This window comes from Colius striatus, chromosome 19 (genome assembly GCF_028858725.1).
Source record: "Colius striatus isolate bColStr4 chromosome 19, bColStr4.1.hap1, whole genome shotgun sequence".
Lineage (NCBI taxonomy): Eukaryota > Metazoa > Chordata > Aves > Coliiformes > Coliidae > Colius > Colius striatus.
The window spans coordinates 2,931,824-2,947,778 of NC_084777.1; the positions used below are offsets into that span (position 1 = coordinate 2,931,824).

Here is a 15,955-nt window from a genome sequence, read left to right on the forward strand (position 1 = left end):
TTCAGGTGCTGTCTCTTGGATGATTTCTCTCATGATTAAAAATCCTGTTGTGGCAGCAGGAAGGCTCCCCCTGCCCCTAGATGAGGGGGTTTGTCAGGGTGAGAGGTGCAGGCAGGCACATCCCAGCTGGAGGGGAGGAGGAGGAGGGCTCCCTGCTCTTGGCAGGGGCTGCTGGCTATGCAGGGCACAGCCCACATCCAGGGTTGATGTGGCAATCACCAGCTTCTGCTCACACCTCACCTTCAGCCTTCCTCCATGTTCCCCATTAGCAGTGCTATTTTGGAGCCTCCCAAGGCAATTAACAGCAATTAATCTAAAAAAGCCTAAATAATGGTTTTTCAGAGCCCCTGGCTCTTTCCTGATCCCCATCCAGCCCCAGGGGGCTGCTGACCCCAGTGAAGGGCTTGGTGTGCAGGGACTGCTGGAGCAGCTTCTTGCAGAGGTTTGCAATTGGAGGAGGGCCCTGAGTGATCCCCTGGATCCAACTTTTCCATCCTGGATCACGGTGCCTGTGCCACAGAGAGGGAGCTGCAGGTCCCTGCAGAGCAAATTGTGCTGGAGGAGAGGAGGAACCAGATCAGTGCAGCCCTCTCTTGAGAGCTGCAAAGAGTGAGAGCACTGCATGTGCTGGGGTGCAGGAGGTGCAGCTCCCCTGGGATGTGCAGAAAAGTCCCTGGAGGGTGTTTTGCCTGTACCCAAAGCCATTTCCATCCTGGTGTTCTGTGGGCACTGCCATGTAGAGCAAACCACCCTCCTCCTCTTTCCCTTCCCCAGCTGGGGTGTTGTTCCATCTTACCCTTTCAAACAACAACCAGCAGAGCAAGAGCTGCTTTGTGTGCTGATGGGAGCAGCAGCTCCTGTGTCTGCATGTGAGGTTTTTGTCTTCCCTGTTGAAGCTGCTCTGAGCAGGGCTGTGGCTGCAATGGCAAACCCAGGGGTACCAGCCCCAGGATCCTCCTTCCCCAAGCTGCACCAGGCTTTCATGGCTTGTGGGGTGTCTTGCACAACGAGGCCTTGATCTGGAGCTTGGCCTTCAGGCACTCCTGGAGTATTGAGTAAATAGTAATTAAGATTGGGGCGTTTGCTGCAGTGAAGGGTGTTTGGAGGAAGGTTCAGATGTGTGTTCTGGGTGCTAACAGAGATGGGTGGATGTGGATCTGACTTCACCCTCTCATTGCCACCCTTGGAAAAGGTGCTGCCTCTGTTGAGCTGGCCTTTTAAACCAGCACAGTGCTGAGAGCAAGTAGGTGTCTCAATAACAGTATGTTTCAAGGAAACAGCACAGTTTTGGCAATCCAGAGCCAAGTGGGCTGGGTTTTGTCTTTGCAAAGCGTTTTTGAAGCCAGTTGTCAGGAGGTTCCAATTTGAGATGCACTGAGGACAGAACGTTGTGGGGAGGGGGCTGCTGGGGGAGCCTTGGGGCACTTCCACTGCAGAGGAGGAGTGTGTCCTTCAGCAGGCTCATAGGCACCTCTGCTCCATCACCTCCCACTCCTTGGGAGGGCTGGAAGTGGGGAGGTGGTGGTGCAGTCTGACAGATCGAGTAGGTGACTGGGAGTTGAGGGCTGTATATTAACCTTGGCTTTGTGCTAATTAATCAAGAATATGGGTTATATCCTTTAAAACAACAGAGTTATTTCAGTTTAGCAAATTACTGCTGCTCAGCTGAGGCTCAGCAGCTCAGCTTGGTCCCAGTTCCACCCCCTCCAGCTGCAAAGTTGTGGCTCAAACCCTGTGCTTTGGCTGTTAGAGGAGCAGGGCCAGGTACCCTGCTCTGTGTGAGGGTGAGCAGCAGTTTCACTGCAGGAATTTACTACTTGCTGGCATCTGTCTGCATCCTGAATTGTTTTGAGCAAGTAGTTCAGGGTCACTCCCAGTTTTGGTGTGTAAGGGATTCTCCAGGTTTTTGATGGGCCAAATTAGCATCTGGAACTTCCATTCCCCAGGCTGGAGAGGCTGTCCTGGAATGGTGATGCTTCTGCCTGGTCTCCTTGGTTAGTAATGGAAGCTTTAGGTGCTGAATGCAGGCGTGTGTGTTTCTATTTAATGCTGGCAGGGAAGCCCAGCCTGGCACAGCAAATGCTGTCACAACCAACATGGAGCAGTTGCTACAGAGTGTTGCTGTAGCTCTCTGAGGACTGTTTGAATACGGTGACTAATATGTTACCTCCCAAAGAGAAACCAGAAGCACTTTCCATGCCTTGGATGCAGGGCTCTGAGCAGTGAGGGCTGGCTGCCTCACCTGTGATTTCAGAGGAGATGCCAGTGCAGCTGGGGAAAAGAAAAGGCTTAAGTGAGGTTGTTGCACAGAGTGACCAGATCTGAGGGGTGAGGTTGAGTAGCAGAGGTGTCAGGAACATTGCAGCCAGACACAAACCCGGTATTGTCACCTGCTGGTGATGCAAAGGTGTGGATGGAGGCCATGTGTGGCAGCTCCCACCGGGTCAGCAGCTCCTGTGCTGGGGAAGGAGGCAGCGTGGGTGAGCTGTTTGGATTTTGTTTGAAACAATAAACTCCAAGTTGTTTGAAATGTTACCAACAGAGGCAGCTTTTAGCAGCAGCGTTTATAGGGGTGAGTGGGCGAGTTGTTTAAAGGGGAAAAAACCTTTTGAAACCAGTCCAAGGGAGGGTGAGAATTCCCTGCTCCAAGGGAAGGGCAGAGCACACGTCCTGTGCTGGAGCAGGGGCTGCAGCAGGGGCTGTGGGGTGCAGCTCCCAAGCACAGCCCCTGCAGGAACAGGCTCACAGCTTCCCAGCCTGAGAGCTGTGCCCTGGAGCTGCAGGTGCTGGACCTGTCTCTCACTCTCCTTGGCTGCATCCTAAACCCAAATGCAACAAGAGGTTTTCTCTTGCTGGTCCAGGCACTGACCTCCTGTGTGTGTCCCTGTGTTACCCCTGTCTTCTTGCATTGCACCCTCAATACCCCTTTCAGATGCCCCCATGGCTGTCCCAGGCTGGCTCAGTTCTTCAGGTAAAGGGCAGAGTCTCTATTCCTCTCCTGCCCCTCTCCTCTGAAGAATCCCCTGCACTCAGCCCCTCAGCAGTGCAGCAGCACAGGCAGGAGCTGCAGCAGCCTCTGTGCCCAGCCCCTGCCCTTCCTCACCCTTTCCTTCCCTCCTCAGTTGCTGCAGCGTGTTCTAAATTGCAATCAGAACCTGAATTGAAGTTTAGTGTGTGAGGTCCCCAGGCAGCAGCTCAGTTTGAGGCCAGTTCCCAGTTGTCTCTTGCCTTCCACAGCCTGTGGCATCAGAATGAACTAGGTGCAGAGTAATTGCCTTTTGCCTGCTCTGTCCTGGTGCCAGGCTTTTGCCAGGTCCTGCAGGATGGAGGCTTGGCCTGGCACACAGCAGAAGGGGCTGCCCCACATGACACATCTTGGCCAACATTTCTGGTGCTCTGGGAAGCTTCATCTTGGCTGTCTGCAGCTCTGCCCATGTCTCCTCAGCACAGAGTTTAGCACTTGTTGCTTCAGAGCTTGTGTTTGCCCCTGAGCACAGCCTGACCCCTTCCCCAGCAGCCACAAGGCATTCACAGCCCCCATGCTGGCTGCCCCAGCCCTGCTGCTCTCCTCCTGGGGATGCTTTATGCATCCCTCATGCCCTGCCCTTGCATCCAGGGTTGTTGCAGTGAGGCATCACAGCCCCTCTCAGGGCAAGGACAGGGCTGGGGGCTGAGACCTGCTACGGGCAGGGGCCAGGGCCATGTACTGAGCCAGGGCTCCTGATCTCAGGCCCCACAAGGTTTCATCACTGTGTGACTCCAGGAAATCAATCACTGGCATGGAAAGGCACAGGCATTCGTTCAGCATAAAGACATTCCCTACTTTTGCAGTGAGAGAATGAAGTGTAAGAGGACAGTGTGGACAGAGCTGAGAGTGCCAACAGGACGCTGTCCCTTGCTGCTGCCCTGCCAGGTGACCCCTGGCAAGCTGCTTCTCCTTCCAGTCACCCATCTCACTGTCAGAAGCCACTTGCATTTCACAAGTGAGAGGTAAGAGCAGCTCTTTGGGCAGCATTTCCATCTTTCCATGTTGCAGTTTGACGTTTCCCCTGGTGAACAGCAGCACGTGTGAGGGATTCAGGGCTGAGCATCTTTGGCTTCTGCATTCAGAAATACTAATAGTGGGGGGAGCAGGAGGACTATTGGGAGCTAAAAATGGCCCTTGGATGTTTTGGTGCTGTAAACGTGAGCAGTGCTGTTGTGCCTGTAGGTGCAGGGGCAGTGAGCAGCGTGTGCCTGGAGAGCCCAGCGTGTTTGCAGCTGTAGTTGAGGAAAATTGATCCCCATCTATTTTTAAGGTAAAGTGTGTGTGGTGGGTAGGAGGTGAGGAGGTGGAAGGAAAGCTAAATATTCACATAGCTCCGCTGTGTGTTGTGAGAGCATCATCTAATAGCACTGGGATGGTGGCAGCGAGGTGAGTGAGGAGCGAGCGCTGGCGCCCACCCCCCGGAGCAAGGGCACAGCCGTGACTCCGGGAGGAGCGAGGCGAGCAGGGCTGGCTTTAAGCCGCCTGTCACAGCCAGACAGCGGGTCACTGGAGCTGCCGACGCGCTCCCGGGGCTGCGGGCTCCGCGCGACCCGCGGCTGCGGCAGCGGCGCCGGCGGGAGACCGGGACGGAGCCCGGGGAAGGAGCCCGGAGCGGGGCCGGAGGGAGCCCGGGGAAGGAGCCCGGAGCGGGGCCGGAGGGAGCCCGGAGCAGGGTCGGAGCGGGGCCGGAGGGAGCCCGGGGAAGGAGCCCGGGGAAGGAGCCCGGAGCAGGGTCGGAGCGGGGCCGGAGGGAGCCCGGGGAAGGAGCCCGGAGCGGGGCCGGAGGGAGCCCGGAGAAGGAGCCCGGGGTCGGAGCCCGGAGCAGGGTCGGAGCCCGGAGCAGGGTCGGAGGGAGCCCGGAGCGGGGCCGGAGGGAGCCCGGGGAAGGAGCCCGGAGCAGGGTCGGAGCGGGGACGGAGGGAGCCCGGGAAAGGGGCCCGGAGCGGGGCCGGAGGGAGCCCGGAGCAGGGTCAGAGCGGGGCCGGAGCCCGGAGCAGGGTCGGACGGAGCCCGGAGCGGGGCCGGAGGGAGCCCGGAGCGGGGCCGCGGGACCCGGCTCGTTCCTCCTGCGCGGTCGCTGCCCGGAGCCGGCAGCAGCTCCGCAGCCGCAGCCTGTGCCCGGCGAGGTGAGTGAGGCCGTTCTCGCCCGGGGAGATGTAAAAGCCGGAGCCTGGCGAGGAGCTGGCTGCTGAGGTTAGTGAGTAAAAGTCGGGTTTGGTTTGTTTCCCTTCTCTGAAACGAGAGGCTGGAGCAGAGGAAGGGAAGGAGGGAGACACAGGACAGAGATGGGCTGGGGCTGGGGCGCTGCCTGTGTGTGCTCGTTTGGTCAAAGTTTGCAGGTAGCTTCAGTTTGAACTTTTCATTGTTCCTATTTTTGCAACTTTGTGGGACAAAGGAGGCGAGGGATGGGCAGAGCACTGGGCTGTGTGCCTGTGCCCTCCAGCACAGCCTGGCCAGGGCAGCCGTCCGTGCGTGGCTGTGGCTGCAGGGAGAGAACGGTGTCTGCTGGCCAGCCCTGCCCTGGGGAGGGAGCGTGGCAGCAGTGCTAAGGGCTGGCATTGAAAGTGAAGTGCTGTCCTCACAAAGGCTGGACAAGTTTAACAGCTTTTCTGACTCAAGGGACAGAGACTCCAGCCGAGGTGTTGGTGGCCAGGGACTGGGAGAGCCCTGCTCCCGAGCCCAGAGATGATGCTCCAGACATTTCACCTCCTGGCGCTTTTAGGCAGGGGTTTGCTTCCACTCCACTCCTCCATCTCCCTCTTTGCCTCCTGGGAGGCTCTCTGCAAACCTCCCCTCCTCTGCCTTTCCCCAGGTGAAGCGATGAAGTGGGGAAGTTAGTTCAGTGTCTGATGCACTGTGAGGAGAGGGGCTTTGGAGCTGTGGCCGTGCCAGTGGTGCTGACCCGTGGCAGCTTCCTCCAGGGTGAGGTGTTGGGGTGATGTGGGGATGAAGCAAAGCCTTCTGCAGGGCCCTGAGGTACAGTGCTCCCTGCACTGGGTCACCAGCATCACCCCAGCTGTGGGAGAAGCTGAGCAGACAAGGTTTGACCCTTTGTGTAGCTCACAAGAGCATCATCCATTTGGTTTGGTGGGTGAAGCTCCCTTCAAAGGGGACATTTTGCCCAAGCATGGCACAGCAGGTGCTTTTGGCACGAGGCAGGAATCACTGGGGGATGTGCTGTGGCTCTGCCAGCACAAAAACCACTGCTTGTTGTCCCTGGGGTGCCTCTGAAGCCCTGTCCCACAGCAACACAGGAGCGTGCTGGCTTGTGGCCAGGATGGGACAGGCTTTCATGAGGCTCAGCTTCCCTGAGAGCCCTCTGAGCTGATGTTGTACCTGTGGGGACAGGAGGAAGCTGTGGCAGAAGCTGCCGTTGCCAGAGCCGTTGAGTCGAGGGTGTTTGTCAGAGCAGGTGCTGGTGTGTGGTTGGGGAGCTGGGGCTGGGGCTGGGCTGCCCAGGTGCCAAAGTGAGATGGTGGGAGAGGGGTGATGCCCAAGAGCTGGAGCAGAAAGCCCAGGACATGGTGCCAGTGGCATTGACCTGTGCTAATGACTTGGTGCTTCTGGCCTGGGATGTATCCATGGGGCTGGGCATGAGGACTCCCCTCCTCTGCCTGCCAGGGAGCACCAGGGCCATGTGAAACCAGCAGGGAGACAATGAACATATCCTGTGCCAATGCCAGGATGGGGCTCAGGAACAGGAACGTGTCAGAGAAAGGCTCTTCCTGCAGAGACCCTCAGGGAGCAGCAGCCAAACCCCACGGGGCACTTGTGGTCTGTGGCTTTGGGTGTTGGGAGCTGGAAAGTGGTTTAGTTCCTGCAGTTAAGCTTTCTGCACTTGTTTAATGGTTTTCCTGGATCTGAGTAAAAATGGCCAAGGGGTTTTAGGCACAGGAGTCTGTTCTGACTTTTGCTTTGCCTGGGATTGCCTCAGCCTCATCTGTGCATCCAGAGCTGCTGACCCTGGCTGCCAGGGCAGGGCAGCCCAGACCACAGAAGGTTTTATTTAGCCAGTGAGGATTTATCAGAGAGGCAATAAGGTGCATTTGTGCTCTGCAGGCAGTGACCTGCAGCCTGGGAGAGGCAGGAGCTCAGGGCAGCTCCAGCACTGGGCTCCCCTGACCCCTCCTGAAGAGCCGCCGGTCCCGGCCGAGCCGAGGAGCTCCCTGGGGTGACATCGCTGCAGTGGACAGGGGACAGCAGCAGTGGCTCCCAGTCACCCCACAGCTGCTCTTTGCTGCCTTTCCAGCACCTCAGCTGTGCTTTACACATCCTGAATCCAAGCTGGCAGGTTAAACAGCCTGCTCATACCCAGCAGAGAAATGTGTGCAGGGGCCTGGGTGCCCTCCAGTGAGGGAGTGACTGCAGCTCCCGGGCTGTCCTGAGCCAGGGCAGTGTCCAGCTGGAAACACCTCTCACAGAAAAGGGGAACAAAGCTCTGACTCCCACCTACAGGACCTTTACCTGCTTGTCCTTGTCCCCACGAGGGGAGGGGCACGTGTGTGTCTGCCTGCGCTGGGTGTGTTTGCAGACAGAGCTGCCCTGAGCCAGCAGAAGCCTCTCCCCGGTGCAAATGGGGTTGGTTTGTCTCTTTGCCCATGGTGGAGGCTGGCTGACCAGAGGAAACCAACAGCTGGTTTGGGTAGTTGTGGTGCAGGAGGCTGAGGATGAGGCCAGGCAGGGACACTGGCTGTGGGGCTGGAAACCAAAGCTGCTGCCCAGGGATCATTTAGGGGTTGGGGTATTTGGCCCGTGGTGCCCGGTTGCTGGTGCCTGTGCTGTTGCAGGGCAGTTGCTCAGCCCCATTAGGGGATGCCCTGGCTCTTGGGAAGCTCCTGGCAACCCTCGCTGTGCCAAGCCCTGGGCACACAAAGCTCAGTAGCAGATGGTGGGCCCTAGGGTGTGATTGAGCATCCATCTGCCCTCACAGCTCCTTCCCTGGGGCCAGGAGCAGACTGTGAGTGGAGGGAGCCAAATGCTCCCTGCCTTGTTGTGTTTGGGCATTTTAATGAGAGAGGTGCAGGCCTGGGGCAGGGTTTGGCTGGGGCAGTGCTGGAGGGAGCCTGGCATCAGCAGCACCCCAGGCTGGCACAGCACGTGCTCGCCCTCATGGGCACTGACCCCCTGGCCCTGGGAGCACCCAGCCAGCCCCATCCCACCCTTCACATGCACCAGCTGCTCTTCTTTTATGGAGAGCATCCTTTCCTCTCCCAGGTGTGTTCTGAGTAGGGATCCCAAGACAGGACATTGCAGTGTCCCTGGCAGGATGCACCCAGGGGAGAAGCCCCCCCTGAGCCCCCCAGCTGCTCCCTGCCAGGCAGAACCTCTCCCGTGGGGCTGGGGCTGCTCTGCTTTACTCTGCACAGTCATGGGGAAGCTGGAGGGAGGTTTGGTGTGAATGAGGCACCTTCCTTCTCCAGCCTGCAGTTGGGGTCACACAAGCCAGCAGAGCTGTGATGGATGTAGAGCATCCTCAGCTCAAGCCCCAGCCAGCTTTGATTTCCAAGGTGCAACTGTTGCTGGCTTGGAGGGTCCATCTGAGCCGCTGTTTCATTAGCAGCTCAGCACGTGGAAAGAGGTGAGAGGGGTTTTTCCCCTCCCCAGTCAGCTCCCACATTGATAATGTTCCTCTCTGGCCCGCTGCTAATTTTGACTCTGCCCTAAATAGAAGCTGAGAGCATCTCATCTGCTTCACTTAGCACACAGCAAAATTGTTTTCCTTCATTTACTGAATCCAACTTGAGGCTTTAACCCTGTCAGCACAAGCGTCTCGCTGTTGCAGCCCCTTGAAGGGCTTTGGGGGCCTCTGCCCCGGTGAAGGGCTTTCCTCTGGGCATGGCATCACCCATGGAAGGAGAGGGAGGGCTCGTGGGCACCGGGGTGGCCGCCAGCAGCACTGTGTGAAGGGTTTTGCTTCAAGAACAGCCGAGGAGATCCCTTCCTGCACCTGCTCTCCATCCCTCAGGGCTGCCCAGGAGGGACCCAAGCCCCTTCCCCAGCCCCATGCTGAAGGTAGCTCAGGCAGACCCAACTGTAGGAGCTTTTGGTTGGTTTGTGTTGTGGTATTTTTCCAGCAGCTGGTGGGACCAGCTCTGCAGGCAGAGACCCTTCCTGAGCCTGCCAGATGCCCCTCCTTGCTGTCTTACATTCTGTTCCAGGTGGCTCCTCAGAAAGATTTACTGTTCATAGACTCATTTAGGTTGTTAAAGCTCCTGAAGCTTCTATAGTCCATCCCCTCACCTCACCCTGCCCAGCCCACCACTACCCCATGGCCCTCAGCACCTCAGCTCCACGGCTTTGGGCTCCCTCCAGGGCTGGGCACTCCCCCAGCTCCCTGGGCAGCCTGGCACCGGGGCTGACACCCCTCTCAGGGAAACAGTTCTGCCTCAGCTCCAATCTAAACCCTCACTGGGGCAACTTGAGCCCATTTCCTCTGCACTGGCCACTCCAAAGGGTGTCTGGGTTCTGTCTCCCAGCACAGTGCCCGTGGTCCCTCTCTGTGCTGGAACCAGACACTGTGCAGCACTTCTGAAAGGCTCTTAGAGGATGAACCTTTTTGCAGCATGACTTAAATATATCCCTGTCTAGGGCAAGGTGCTTATTTGGGGCTCTTGTGCAGGAAGTTTTCCCGAGAAGCTGTAATTCTGTGGCCTGTGCAGCTGGGTGATCGTTACTACCCGTGTGCTGAGGACAGAGCAGCTCCTTGCAGCAAGCACGAGGGGTGGAAGGGGCAGTGGCCTGCAAAGGTTAAATTTAGCTGGTTAGAACACAGAGCCAAGTGTTGGCATGTCCAAGCTGGAGCTGAGCCTCAGCTGGGCACTCACCAACAACCCTTCAGCCAGAGCTTCCACACAGTTCCTCAGGCTCCTGACCACGGTCCCTCTCTGAGCACAGCCCTGCACAGCCCAGGAGCTCTTCTGCCCCGCGGAGCTGTGCCAGGAGGGATGCTGCTCCCTTTCCTCCCTTCTTCCCTTTCAGCTCCACTTTGCTCTGAGCCCTCAGGACACTGCAGCAGCGAGGCTGCCCTGCGTGGGGCTCAGCTCTGGTTCGGGCTGTGGAAGTGCCCAGAGCCTCTGGGGTCAGCTGTTGGAGGGGCTGCAGCTCTCCCCAGGTGCTTCTCTCCCTCTTGTGTTCCTGCAGGAGGGGGGACCCCGCTGATGCTCTGCCTGTGGTCTGGGATGCTGTTAGATTGTCCACACTGGAGGGTGGTGAGAGACAAAGGGAGAGATGGTTTCAGAGCCAGGAGGCCAGAGCAGTGAGCCCAGCAGGCTGCAGGGCTCGGCCAGGCAGGAGAGGCCACTGGAGTGAGTTTGGGGCTGTTTCTGAGCCTCTTCTGTACTTTCCTTTCCTCTCTGCAGAAGATCAAGCGGAGCCCTTCGGATGAGGAATGTTTCTTTGACCTGCTGAGCAAGTTCCAGAGCAGCCGGATGGACGATCAGCGCTGCCCGCTGGAGGAGGGCCCGGCCGGGGCTGCCGCCGCGCTGGGCGAGCGCATCTGTGAGTGCCGCTGGGGCTGCGGGGTGCCAGCTGCGGGATGGTGCTTCCCCCAAGCCTCAGCTGCCTGAACTTAGGCAGTTCTGTGGCAATCTTGGGTGTTCAAGGAAGGAAGGAACGTTCTCGTGTTAGTGGCTGCCGAGGGAAAGGCTGGAGAAGGTGAAGCTGGGGCTCAGGGACAGACACACCAAGCAGACTTGGGTTTCTTCAGTGTGGCTCATTAGAGGGTCTGGCATTGTGTACAGGGAGGTTGGCACCAGCACTTCTGCTCTGCCAGCACCTCCAGGAGGAAGATGCTGATGGTCATTGCTGAGGGAGCCCTGAGGAGCTGGGGCAGGGCTCTCACAGGCCGCTTAAAGCATTGTCAGTTCCTCTCTTGTTGTTGCCATGGAGTAAAAACTTCTGGCCTTTGTAGAGTTCTTGGCTGCTGTGGTGATAGGTGCTGTGTGAGAACAGAGGGATGGATAAACAGTGGGGAGCTGCAGCAGGCAGACAGCGAGCTCGCTGTAGGAAGAAGAGGGATAAATTGAGGAAGCTGCCTGACAAACAGATGGGACAGGACAGGAAAGACAGCTCAGGTCTGGGCTTGGGCTCCTTTGATGATGCAGTGGTGAGGTCCTTTGTTGAAACCAAGCTGGAGAGAAGCACTGAAATGTGCAGGTCACACTTTGCTTAAGCCCCATCAGCCAGGACTGAGAGCAGTTCATTGCAATTGATGGGTTTGTTTATTGGTTGGCAAATTAACATGAAGTACAGAGGGGAGAGAAGGAGATCCCTGAAGGCTGCCAAGAGCCACAGCCTAAGGGTGCTCAGAGAAGTGCCAGGAGCAGGGGCTGAAGAGGCAGCAGCGAGAGCAGAGCAGTGTGGGGTCAGGCTGGGGCAGGAAGGCAGGTTGGCTGTGAGATGAGCAGGTTTTTAGCTTCTAAAAATAGTGTGGGAAGGAGCAGCACTTCTTCAAGAGACACATTTGTCCTACAGGAGCGTGTTGGGCTCCAGCAGCTGCAGAATTCAGGAGACTGAGCACAAAATACGAACCTTTCTGAAGAATTACCAGTTGGCACGTTCTGCTCAGCTCTTGGTCGGTCTCTGAGCCTTTCAGACCTGTTATTTTCAAGGTTGCTTTGTGAGCTGAGGGGAAGAAACTCACTTGTGCATCAGCACTGAGATTGTGTGTTTTCTGCACCTCCATGAGCTGGGGCTCTAGGAAGAGCTCGTGTCGGGGGGCTCAGGGCACCCTCTGCTTGTGTGCTTTGTGCTCACTGGGGCAGTAACACCAACAGGGATGGGTTTCTTACCTTTTCTTTCACTGCTCCCTGTCCCCAGCACGGTGGCTGCTGTTTGGGAGCCTCTTTGCTGCCCAGAAGCTGCTGGGAGCCCAGAGGCTCCTTCCACCAAGCACTACCTGTGAAGTGCTTCCATGGCCAGACACTGCCCCACTCGCTCTGCTGTGAGCTGGACAGAAGGTGCCTGACCTCAGGGCTGCTGCTGTTGCCCCACGCAGGGAGAGGGAGGAGAGGCCCCTGGTCACGCAATGAGCGGCGCAGTGCCCTCTCGGGGGCTGTGGCGTGGGCAGAGCCTGACCCTGCCTCGTGCTCCTCTCCCAGCACAGTCCTCCCTGATGGCATCTCCGCAGACAGAGGAGTTCTTCGATCTCATCGCCAGCTCCCAGAGCAGGCGGCTGGATGACCAACGCGCCAACGTGGGCAACCTGCCCGGGCTGCGGATCACACACAACAACCTGGGGCACCTGCGCGTGGAGGGGGACGCCCAGGAGCCCGGGGACGAGTTCTTCAACATGCTCATGAAGTGTCAGGTACGGGCTGGGCTGCGCGGGCTGCTCGGCAGAACGGGGGGGACGCTTTCTCCCACACAGGCTGATGCCATCTGCAGGTCTCACTGACCTGCTGGCAGCGGCTGCAGCCGGCAGCTCCCCTCCCCTGCAGCTCTGCTCTTGGCCTGCAGCTCCTTCCCCTGCTCTGAGGCTGTGATGTGCCCCTGCCTCACACTGCAGCTCCCCTCCCCTGCAGCTCTGCTCTTGGCCTGCAGCTCCTTCCCCTGCTCTGAGGCTGTGATGTGCCCCTGCCTCACACTGCAGCTCCCCTCCCCTGCAGCTCTGCTCTTGGCCTGCAGCTCCTTCCCCTGCTCTGAGGCTGTGATGTGCCCCTGCCTCACACTGCAGCTCCCCTCCCCTGCAGCTCTGCTCTTGGCCTGCAGCTCCTTCCCCTGCTCTGAGGCTGTGATGTGCCCCTGCCTCACACTGCAGCTCCCCTCCCCTGCAGCTCTGCTCTTGGCCTGCAGCTCCTTCCCCTGCTCTGAGGCTGTGATGTGCCCCTGCCTCACACTGCAGCTCCCCTCCCCTGCAGCTCTGCTCTTGGCCTGCAGCTCCTTCCCCTGCTCTGAGGCTGTGATGTGCCCCCGGGTTCCTCCCTCACGCTGCAGCTCGGGCGCCTCTCGGGCCCTGGCCCAGCCCGCTGGGGGCAGGACGGGGGGTGGGTGCTGATGCCTGTCGTCCCCCTGCAGTCCTCCAGGATAGACGACCAGCGCTGTGCCCCGCCAGACTCCATCCCCCGTGGCCCCACCATGCCTGATGAAGACTTCTTCAGCCTCATCCAGCGCGTGCAGGCCAAGCGCATGGACGAGCAGCGGGTGGATCTGGCCTCGGCCCAGGACGAGGCAGCAGAGGAGGAGCAGCAGCAGCAGCAGCAGCAGAGGCCTGGCTCCAGCTAAGAGCTGGGGTTGGCCTTGGGGGGGGTGTTTTGGTTTCATTTTGGGTTTTAAAAAGGAAAAGGAAGCGAGAGCAGTGCAGGTGCTGGAGGCCGGGAGCCGCTGCACGGGCACAGCCTGCGGCCGAGCTCCCACGGGCAGGGACTCGGGGGTGGGACACAAAGGCGACTTTGGCAGCCCCTTGTCACCTGAATTCCAGGAACTCGTGTCATCAGCCCCAGGAGGAGCCCAGGGCAGGCACTGAACTCCTGCCTTGATGTCTTGGTTTCCTTTGGAAGCCCCTCCTGGCCTTGCCCACACCACAAGGTGACACAGACTGCTCTGGATGCTTCCCTGGAAGGTCTGGCTCAGCTCTGCTCTTTCTACAGGAGGAAATGAGCCCAAGTCCTTTTGAAGCCTCCCTCTGCCCCAGCTGCAGTCACAGTCCCACACAGCTGAGGTCTGAGGTCTGTGGAGGACTCTGTGCCAGCTCTGCTCCCAGTGCAGGCCTGGGAGAGCTGTGACGGGCACTGCTGAGCAGGAGCAAAGTGGGTTGGGGTCCCTGTGGAGCAGTAGCTCCGGCTCCAGCCGGGGCCTGAGCCCGACTGGCTGCTGCCTCACACCCCAGGAAGGGCTCAGCCCCCTGCTCAGCACCCGTGGGCAGCTCCTGGCTCCTGCTGCTGCAGGGCTGAAGGTGGGTGCAGGACAGGCCTGTGTGCAGCTGTGTGCCCGAGGCAACGCTTCCAGAGCAGGAGAACCAGAACCAGCCCCTCCTGCTGCTTGTGTCCCACTGCTGTCGGGTAACAGCCCCTCACTGCACCCCCAGCACAGAGCTCCCCCAGCTCTGCCCCCTCTGTCCCTGTCCCCTCGCTGGGAGGGGGAAAAAGGGCTGGGAAGGCAGTCCCACCCCACACCAACCACAGGAGCCCACCTTCCCTGTCATCCCTCCCCCTTTCGGAACAGCTGGAGGAGGGAGTGGAGCAGCAGGTGGGCTTGAGGAGGGGAAGCATTTTGTCTTTGCTGTTGTGGACTTCAGAAACTCCAGCAATGAGCTCTGCCAAAGCAGATGTGTTCCTGCAGAGAACAAATCAGCACTTTCCACTGGAAATCCAGCGGATGAAAACCTTTCCAGCCAGCAGGAGGACTTTTCAGAGCAGTGGTGCTGCTCATGGGGCAGTGACCCTGCCTGCAGACACGGGCAGCAGCGGCTGCATCACCCACGTCCTGCAGCTCTACCCCCGGGCCTGGGGCTGCCCACACCCCTGGAGAAGGGGCAGAAGAAGCTGCCCAGGCAGCCCCTGCCCGTGTTTGTGCCCAGGAGGAAACCTTTGAGAGGCAGAGGACCGGAGCAGCTGCAGCTCAGCTCTCAGTGGCGGTGAACTGGAACCTGCCCGTTGAGCTTTCAGAGGTGTTACAATGATTTGCCATATACTTGAATGTATGAGCTTATTTATTTTTTACATGTGCATTTGCTAAATGTCCTTTTAATGGGGAATTTCCAACCCACAGGTACCTTTTTTCTAAAAAAAAAGAAGAAGATAGTCTGCCAAATGAATTAATATATTAGAAACAGCTCAAGGCGAGGTTGTGCTTAATAAATATTTGTGTCTAAGCTTCAGTGGCAACTCTTCATTTCTGTTACTTCTCAGCTGCCACCAGCAGAGCTAATGCTGACCCTTGGGGCTGGGGGACATCAGCATGGGTGAGGGGGGAGGGAGAGGCACAAACCTTGTGCCAGCAGGAGTGTTGTGGGGCTCTTGGGCAGCAGCCACCTGGCAAAGAGGGGCCGTGGAGGCACAAAGCCTTGAGTGTTCTCTGCCCCCAGCCATGCCCAAACCCAGAGGTTACCAGGACAACAGGACAGAGGAACAGCCTGGCAAGGAGACTGGCATTTCTGTCCCTTTCAGGCCATGGCCAGGGGCTCAGCTGGGCCACAGCCCGCTGCCTGCACGGCGCCCGCCCCAGAGGCTGTGTCTGGTTTCCAGGGGCTGGCCCAGCCCCGGCGTCGGCCCTCGGGGCAGACACAATGCAGTGGCAAAGCCTCACTCCCCAGGCTCGGGGGCAGCAGGAGGGAGAGGCCCTTAGCAGCTTTTGCTACAAAGTGGGACTGAGTGCTGATGCCCTGTGAGGATAAAGCCAAGTCCCAGCTGGGTTTCCCACGCCTGGCTAACTTGTGCTGGCCCCTGCCAGTCCTGATCAAAGATGAACAGAGCCACAGGCTCCTCAGCAGGTGTTGTCAGGCCTCTGAGTGCCTGGACACACATGGCTGTGTGTGATGGGGTAGAGGCCCGTGTCCCTGGGCACACACAGCACTGAGCTGAAGCCCTGACTCTGTGTCCCTAGCACATGCTCTCCAGGCTGCAGGGTGCTGTCCCCATGCAGGGCTGGAGGTGAGGAGGAACACTCAAAAAGCAGCAGTTTCACAGGGCACTGCACTCTCCTCCTCAGCTGTGCACGTGCCACGTGGGGATTAGGGTGGTTTTGTACTGCTCATCTGCCAGCTCACGTCAGGGCTGAGGCTCTGCATTTACCTCCCTGCTCCCCAGAGCCTCACGCTGCCACTGCTCCTCAGCTGCCTGCAGAGGCTCAGCCCAGAGCAGCCAGGCCCTGGCCAGCCCTGTGGGGCTTTGGTGCCTGTCAGGCTGGAACCACAACACCACACTGCACCACATACACAGGCAGCAAAAGGCAGCAGAGCCAGGGAGGGTCAGGCAGCCCCAGAAAGTGAGC

At 58.7% G+C, this 15,955-nt stretch overlaps 1 protein-coding gene across 4 annotated transcripts in view; it reads left to right on the plus strand.

Annotated features, from left to right (window-relative positions):
• GPSM1 (G protein signaling modulator 1) overlaps positions 1 to 14,843 on the plus strand; it is a 69,363-nt gene extending 54,520 nt beyond the window's left edge. For all 4 annotated transcript variants that reach the window (XM_062011751.1, XM_062011754.1, XM_062011752.1 and 1 more), the window contains 3 exons: positions 10,387 to 10,525; positions 12,127 to 12,335; positions 13,043 to 14,843. In XM_062011751.1, the coding sequence (XP_061867735.1) occupies positions 10,387 to 10,525; positions 12,127 to 12,335; positions 13,043 to 13,249 (555 nt within the window). In that variant the 3' untranslated portion in view covers positions 13,250 to 14,843. The remainder of the gene's footprint in view (positions 1 to 10,386; positions 10,526 to 12,126; positions 12,336 to 13,042) is intronic.
• Positions 14,844 to 15,955: the final 1,112 nt, after the last annotated feature.